Source organism: Meleagris gallopavo, chromosome 17, assembly GCF_000146605.3.
Source record: "Meleagris gallopavo isolate NT-WF06-2002-E0010 breed Aviagen turkey brand Nicholas breeding stock chromosome 17, Turkey_5.1, whole genome shotgun sequence".
NCBI lineage: Eukaryota > Metazoa > Chordata > Aves > Galliformes > Phasianidae > Meleagris > Meleagris gallopavo.
Window position 1 is genome coordinate 10,402,146 of NC_015027.2, and position 7,563 is coordinate 10,409,708.

Below are 7,563 nucleotides of genomic sequence, written 5' to 3' on the forward strand. Positions count from 1 at the left end.
CAGTCCCTTCCCGCCGGACGCGTCGGGCTGGGCAAGGCGGCGGCTGTCGCTAAGCCGGAGCCCGAGGAACTGCCCCTGTTCGGGAGGTGCGGGGCGTCCCTCAGCCCTACGAGCTCCGGCGGATCCTCTGATGCTCTCCTGGGCTGCGCGGGGACGGCCGTGGAGGACGGAGCGTTCCGGTGAGCTCACGGTGGAGGTCGGGGGGACAGCGGGGCCCCTTCTGCATCGATGGGGGGAGGACGTGGGGTCTGAGCCGGCAGGGAGCGGCGGCCGAGTTCTCTGTGCGGGTTGGGGCTGCCCTTCTCATCCCCCTGTGATGGCCTTGGGGTGGGTGAGGGTTGGGGCTGAGGGACCCTCAGGACGTGGCGCGGCGCTCGGGGGATGGATGTAGGTGGAATTAGAGGTGACAGCAGCTCGCTGAGCTCTCAAAATGGTGTGGCCCTTCCCTGGCACGCTGCTGGAATTGGCTCCTGTGAGTTGCCACCGGAGCAGCCTGCGGGCTGCTGGCGCCCGCTGCGTAGCAGCGTTAATGTGCTGTGACGGATGGCGGTGGTGGCTGTGTGCTCTGAAGGACACTGCTGTCACGCGATGCACTGCCCAGCTGCAGGCAGGACGCAGCGGGGGGAGGCCCGAGTCCCTGTGTGTGGGAACAGAGGGATGAGCTCCGCGTGGGGGAGCGGTTATTTGGGGTTGTTCTCCTTTGGCTGAGCTGCTACAGCAAGTTCTGCCCCAGGCAGGCTCCTTGGGAGGCTGGTTGGAGGACAGGGAGCCCTCCTGAGCCCGAGTGTTACCTTGTTCTCCTTTATTCCTCTTAAGCATCACAGTGGTCACCTGGAACGTGGGCACAGCCATGCCCCCCAGTGATGTCTCGTCGCTGTTGCATCTCAACACGGGCGAGACAAATGATGCAGACATGATCGCCATTGGGTAAGAGAGTGAGGTGCAGGGCCCCTGCCCTGGAGAGGGTCCTGTTTGAGGGATTTTCCACATAGTCCTGGGGGGCTCGGAGTGGGAGAGCTGCCTCTCCAACCCGCCCTCAGGCATAGAGAGCAGGGAGGGAAGCCCATCGTGAATGAATAGCATCATAAAAGGTGATGGGAAATCAGCTTCTTTTAAAAAATGGGATCACTAAGAGGAGCTGAAACCCTCAGGTCACAAATAGCCGTGAATCAACCCCTGTACAGCCCATAGCTGGCTTGCCAAGCAGAGTGTGGCCTCAGGAAGTGCTTGAGTCAAATCTGGAGAGGCTTTTAATTCGCCTGCTGGATTCTGGAAGCATTTTCCTCATCTCACCTCTTGCCCGTGGTATGTGAGCCTCAAGGGCACAGATCTGCTGTTCTCTCACAGCTGGATTGGCTCCGTGCCTCTGGCAACACTTAACTGCTGGCAAGGCAGCCCCAAGTTGGTGTGATGAGGCTTTCTTGGCGTGACCAGCCAGGCAAGCTGAGCCAGAATTTAAGGGAAAACTAGACCCTTAGGGATTGCCATGGAGCATGCAGATCTGTGCCAAGAGCACGGATGTGCTGCCTGTTGTGGAGCCCTGGGAGCTCCCTGTGTGCACAGTGGAGGAGCTCTGCCTCAGGCAGGAGTCTGCTGGAGCCCATCTCCTGGTTGGGGCCCCTCAGCCTTGCAGGCAGACCTTACCTGCATGGATCAGGGCAGGGATGTTGCTTGGTGTGAGGGACTGGCTGGAGCTGTGCTGTGGCCAGGGCACGGTGCCCTGTGCTGGTGAGCTGCCCCAGCCTCCACGGTGCCTCTGCCTGCTCATGTCCTTCCTCTGACCTGCATCTTTGTGCCCGGGGCACTCAGTATTTTCGGGCAAGGCATTTCCTGATTCTGCTGTTCTCTGGGGATGCTCTCCTTCCCTCTGTTCTCTAATTGCTGAGTGGGGAGGAGCACTGTTAACCTTCTGTCGCTGCTGCTGTGAGCTCGGTGGCTAGGATGCATCCGGACGCCCTGTGCTGAAGTACTGGTGGGACCTGGCTTCTCTGCAGACATCCATACAACTGACATGTCCTGTAAGCCCCTCTTGCACCTAGAGATAGACTTTAGACTGCTGCCCAGCCTAGTGCAGCTGAACTGCTCCTGCTTAGAGGGCCGAAGCATTGCAGCTTCATTGCCACTTGTGCCTCTTGCTACCCAGCATCGCTAGCACGAGGATGTAGCTGGTTTGTGCTCTAAATCCAGGGTCCTCCCTTGGAATGCCCTCGCAGCTCTGTCCTTGGGTGCCTCGCCCAAGGAGCTCTCCCTGGCTGGGATGCAGGTGCCTTCCTGTTGTGGCTGAGGGATCCGTCTGGGATCAGACAGGCTCTGCAAAGCACTTTGTCCTTCTCCTCCCAGGCTGCAGGAGGTGAACTCCAAGATAAACAAACGCCTGAAGGACGCCCTGTTCACAGATCAGTGGAGCGAGCTCTTCATGGATGTCCTGAGCCCCTTCCACTTTGTGTTGGTAAGGCAGTCCCAAAGGGGCTGGACAGCTGGTGTCCCCTCTGTGCCTGCCAGCCAAGCAGGGGGGCACGGGGAGGGTGGCAGGGCAGAAAGGGATGGAGGATGTGAAGGAGAAGACCTGGCTAGAGTGATGCCCTGCAGCCCTCTGAGCATTGTGTGGAAGCTGAGCTGAAGGTGGATGGGGTATTTCTGCAGTATGCTGCCTGGCTTCTGCCACTCTACTTGCTTCTCTGGTTGCTTTTGGCTTCCCCTGTGGTACTCTGGGGACACACCTTGTTGCCCACTGTGTTGCACCAGGGTGAGGAGAGGATCCAGCCTGTGCTTCTGACAGCAGCATGCAGATCCCAGGGCAAGGCTCAGCTCCCCAGAGAGCCAGTGACAGAGTTCATAAGTCCTAGCATTGCTGGGCTCATCTCAGTCAGTGGTCGGAATCCAGGCGAGTATGCCTGGATCTCTGAGCTAAATGTGCTGCTTAGCACCTGTAAGATGGGCATGTGGAAGAGAAAGGTGCTGCTCTGGCTTGGAACTGTCCCTGCCTTTATGGGCTGTGCTGTGGCTGTCATCCTGCTACAAGCCCTGCTCCTGTTCCAGGTCAGCACAGTGCGGATGCAAGGTGTGATCCTACTGGTGTTTGCCAAGTACTACCACCTCCCCTTCCTGCAGGACATCCAGACAGACTGCACTAGGACAGGGCTGGGCGGCTACTGGGTGAGTGTGGTCCTAGGGGGGTGGAGAGGGCTGCCTTCCTCGGGTCTCACGGCATCCAATGGTGGCAGGGCAACAAAGGAGGGGTGAGCGTCCGTCTCTCCATCTTTGGGCACATGGTGTGCTTCCTGAACTGCCACCTGCCAGCACACCTGGAGAAGGCGGAGCAGCGCAAGGAGGACTTTGCCACCATACTGCACATGCAGCAGTTTGAGGGAAGGGCAGCCAGTGGCATCCTGGACCATGAGTGAGTACTTCACTGTTTCACCTACTGCTCTGTGCCGATGCTGTAGGACCGGCCCTGTACTTTGACAGGGGGCTGGATCTGGCATCTGAATCTGAGCATAGCTTTTGGAGGTGGGGTGGCAGAGCTGCAGAGTTGTCCCTTGGTCCAGTGAGATGCAGTGCAATAGGTGTTAAAAGGAGCCCTTGTTTGCTCTTGGGGCACATCCAGGCCTGCTGCAGTTCCTGGCACCCTCAAGGGTTGGGACTGGTTCCTACCCTTCTGGTGCTGATGCCTGGGCCCTGCTGCTCACTGCCCTCCTGCCTGCAGCCTCGTCTTCTGGTTTGGGGACCTCAATTTCCGCATTGAGAGCCTCGACATCCGCTTCGTCAAATACGCCATTGACAGCAACATCCTGAGCCAGCTCTGGGAGAAGGACCAGGTGAGTGGGCCAGGCTCACTGCCAGGTGTGTTCTTGGGCACTTAAAGCGGTGCCCGTGCAGCTGCGTGCCACTTGGCACAAAGGGCTCTTCCAGCTCCTTGAGGAGCGGCAGGCAGTGTGCTCCCAGGGCATTTTCCATTGGAACTGTGCACATCAGCAGTTCCTTTCTGGGAGCGTTGGGAAGAGCTGGGGCCATGGAGCCTTGCTGCTCTCCTGCCCACAGCTAAACATTGCCAAAAGCACCTGGCCTGTCCTGAGCGGCTTCCAGGAAGGACCCCTCAACTTCCCCCCCACATTCAAGTTTGATGTGGGCACCAACAAGTACGACAGCAGGTAGGACAGCGGGGCGCATGCTGGGGGTGGGCGGCACGGCTGAGGTTCGTGGGGGGGTCTCGGAGGGAGGGCTGTGGGCTGGGACACAGCCATTGTGCTGGTGCCAGTGCAGGTCTGTCCCTGCAGCTGCACTGAGCTGTGCGCCGAGACGAGCCGCATCCCCTGCCTGCGTGCTCCGTAGTGCCAGGGGGAGGCAGGTTGGGGTGGAGCCCACTGCCCCCCTGCCAGGCAAGAGATGCCCCTCTGTGCCCTGCAGTGCCAAGAAGCGAAAACCCGCCTGGACTGACCGCATCCTTTGGAAGATCAAATCTCCCAGCTCCGGTGCGGGCGGGCGCCGGCCCAGCCGAGGTGTGCTGACGGTGAGCCAGCTCTGCTACTGCAGCCACATGGAGTACATGGTCAGCGACCACAAGCCAGTAGCTGCCATCTTTGCTGTGCAGGTGAGCACCTGCCAGGGCTGCTGGACACGGCTGTGCTGGGTGAATGTGTGCCCTGTGTGTGGCTTTCTTACTTTGCTAGGCAGGACTGTTGTCTTGCCACCATGGCTGGGGGTAGTGGGGTGCTGCTCCCACCTCCTCTTACACACCATCTGCATGTCTGTCAGTTTGCTTCCAAGGCAGATAAACCCCCGGTGGAGATCTATGTGGCTGATGAGTGGATCAGGCCTGAGCAAGCAGTTGTCAAGTACAAGATGGCTGCTGGCTTTCACCGGAGCTCCTGGGACTGGATTGGCCTCTACCGGGTATGGGCTGGGGTCCTTGGCAGTGTGACGTGATCCCCTCTGTAGCTGCCTCCTCCCACAGGTGCTGGTGAATGGCCCGAGTGTGGGCTCTCCCATTCTGGGAAGGCCACGTTGCACTGTGGGTCCAGCACTTCTCTTTCTCCCATTCTCTGGGTTCCATATGGCCTGAAGCTATTGCTGGGGCTGAGAGAAGAGCAAAAGCACCAGCTCACCTCCTTTCTTCCACAGGTGGGTTTTCGGCATCCTAAAGACTATGTGTCCTACGTTTGGGCCAGGAGCGATGATGGAGAGCGCTGCGTGGAGAAGCAGCTGTGTGCACAGGTGAGCAGCTCCGGGAGTCAGGGCCATGGGGTGAGGCAGCAGCAGCCTCTGGACCTTTGGACGGCACCGAGCAGGGTGCAGGCCCACGTATGGGTGGCTGGAGAGGCAGCCCTGTGCTCAGCCTGGTGCCCATCCATCTGCTGCAGGTGATGTTCTCAGAGGAAGCACTGCCCAAAGGGAAGGGAGAGTACATCCTCGGCTACTACAGCAACGCCTCCAGCAGCATCGTGGGTGTGACAGAGCCATTCCAGGTCAGCAATGCCTCGAGGTGAAGGGTGGGAGGAGGGAGGTTTGAGCAAGGCAGGGCGTCCTGCTGCAGTGCCCCACAGCCCCCCGCGTGGGTCAGGGCCCAATGCTGATGTGTGGTGCAGATCTCCCTGCCTAGATCCGAGGAGGGCAGCAGCCCTACGGACAGCTCGGGCAGCAGCTCGGAGGAGGAGGATGACAGCACTCTTGTCCTGCTGGCCCCCAAATCCCGCAGCCCCAGCCCGGGCAAGATGAAGCGGCACCGGAGCCGCAGCCCCAGCCTGGCCAAGTTCCAGGGTCTCATCCTGCGCCCATCCAGCCGTGACCGGGGCACCAGCCGGAGCCCCTCACCCCAGAGCCGCCGCGGCCTCACCGGGGACATCCCTGCCATCCACCTGCCTCAGATGGAGCTGGGACGCCGTGGATCCAAAGCCAAGGAATCGGGGCAGGTGGCCAACAGCCAGGAGGGCAGCCCGGGTTCCTTCTACCAGACTGTGCGGGAGCCAGGCGTTGCCCGGCGTGCTGCAGTTGACAACCCTCTGGCCAGGGCTGACCCCAGGAACCTGGGCCTGCTGCCTGCGCTCCGCCTGGAAACCATTGACCAAGCCATGGGCCGACGGAGGGAGAGTGCAGACCAGGGCTACCCCTGCCGCAGGATGAGCCCCACCAGCCCTCCGTGCAGCACTTCCCCAAAGGAAGGGGGCAGTCCCCGGGAGCTGGATGGTTACAGCTGTACCATGGGGCACTGAGGCTGTGCCCCCTCCCTCCGTAGCGCGCTTGCTGTGTGCTTTCCCGTGCCACGTCCCTGCTGTGAGCCATCCCTCTCCCTTATTTATTGCAGTGAATCACCCCTGCACCCCCGCTGCCTGCCTGCCCTGCTCCTCCCGGGGCTGCAAAGGGGGCATAGGGGAGGGGGTGGTGGTGAGGGAACCTCTCGTGTGTGTCAGAACTGCGGGACACTCAGTCCTAGGGCAGGTGAGTGGGCCTGGGGGTGCTGGGGGCCAGGGATGGTGCTGCAAGTGAGGATGTTTGCCCCCTCCCCCCGGGGCACAGCACTGCTGCGGGCACCCTGCAGATGGGAGCTTGCTTCTTTCCTGCCCTTACCACTGTGCCTCGGGCTTGGACATAGTGTGAGCAACAAAATAAAGCATCCCGCCTGCCCCAGCTGCACTGTGCTTATTGCAGGGTGGGGGCTGTGGGGAATGCAGGACCCCAGCACCACGCACCGTGTCGCTCTGCCCTTTATTTGCCTCGTGCCACACGCAGGCACTGACCCTCCCGAGGCACGGCACTGTGCTCCCACCTCTAGAGCTCGGGGAGGAACCTGCTCGCCCCAACCCCCCCTGCTGCAGGGGCAAAACCGGGGGTGAGGGTCCTGGCACCGTCTTGCTCGGGGCTCCCACGCCCGCGGCATCCTTCAGGGGCCGGGAGGCGGTCGCTTTTTCCTGCCCCCTCTCCTTTCCCTTTGCTTGGATGGCAGCCGCAGCTCCTCCACCCCTGGGTGGAGCTGAGTGGCAGCTGAGCCTCCTCCACCCCTTTCCTGCCCCACGCAGTCACGCCAGCAGCCACTCTCGGTGCCATCCTTTCTCTCAAGGACCCGACATTGAGCAGCTCCGCCCCGCAGCGCAGCTCCTCCCCACGCACGGTACAGCCCATCCGCTGGGGCTCAGCGGGGCGCGGGGTGCTGCGGGGCTCCTATCCCTGCTCCAGGGCCACCCGCCGGCACCGTTCGTACAGAGCATCACCGCCGCTCTCCTGCTCGTTCCGTTCCCGACGTTCGGCACCGCGGCGCCGCAGCGTGGTCCTCAGATGCCGTGCGGGTACCAGCACGGCCCGTGCCGCGGCGTCACAGCTGCTGGAGGAACAGAACAGAGAGCGTTGCGGCGAACCAAGCACCGCCAGCTCCGGCCCTTCCCCGTTCCCTCTGCACTCACCCGCTCCGGCGCTCCGCTCCGCACTCGGCCTGCGGTTCCAACACGAAGCAGCGCGCGGCGATGCGCTCCGCCAGGAGCGGCGGCTCCGCGCCCCCGGGGCCCTTCGCCCTGCGCAGGGTCCGCACCATTCTGCGGGGACAGCGGGGCAGCTCTCAGCACCCCGCCCGTC

At 61.8% G+C, this 7,563-nt stretch overlaps 2 protein-coding genes across 3 annotated transcripts in view; one reads left to right on the forward strand and one right to left on the reverse strand.

Moving 5' to 3' along the window:
• Positions 1-226, reverse strand: part of POLE (DNA polymerase epsilon, catalytic subunit) — a 19,787-nt gene extending 19,561 nt beyond the window's left edge. Inside the window, exon 1 of the mRNA XM_010720499.3 lies at positions 111-226. Coding sequence (XP_010718801.1) covers positions 111-226 — 116 coding nt within the window. The remainder of the gene's footprint in view (positions 1-110) is intronic.
• Positions 8-6,624, forward strand: INPP5J (inositol polyphosphate-5-phosphatase J). Of its 2 annotated transcripts, XM_010720448.2 has the most exons (12): positions 8-179; positions 817-927; positions 2,341-2,449; positions 3,040-3,156; positions 3,225-3,400; positions 3,707-3,818; positions 4,042-4,151; positions 4,408-4,591; positions 4,756-4,893; positions 5,122-5,214; positions 5,361-5,465; positions 5,586-6,624. In XM_010720448.2, the coding sequence occupies exons 2-12, from the start codon at positions 851-853 to the stop codon at positions 6,207-6,209; spliced, it is 1,845 nt and encodes a 614-aa protein (XP_010718750.1). In that variant the 5' UTR covers positions 8-179; positions 817-850; the 3' UTR covers positions 6,210-6,624. The 2 variants fall into 2 exon arrangements, with proteins under 2 accessions (XP_010718750.1, XP_010718749.1); XM_010720447.3 differs by lacking the exons at positions 8-179; positions 817-927 and adding an exon at positions 955-2,018.
• Positions 6,625-7,563: the final 939 nt, after the last annotated feature.

What these genes read in the sequence shown, in the direction of transcription:
- INPP5J (XM_010720448.2), top strand. Translation starts at nt 851, where the DNA reads ATGCCCCCCAGTGATGTCTCGTCGCTGTTGCATCTCAACACGGGCGAG. An exon ending in CAGGGCTGGGCGGCTACTGG is followed by an intron (nt 3,157 to 3,224) that starts GTGAGTGTGGTC and finishes CAATGGTGGCAG; the next exon opens with GGCAACAAAGGAGGGGTGAG. An exon ending in GTGTGACAGAGCCATTCCAG is followed by an intron (nt 5,466 to 5,585) that starts GTCAGCAATGCC and finishes TGTGTGGTGCAG; the next exon opens with ATCTCCCTGCCTAGATCCGA.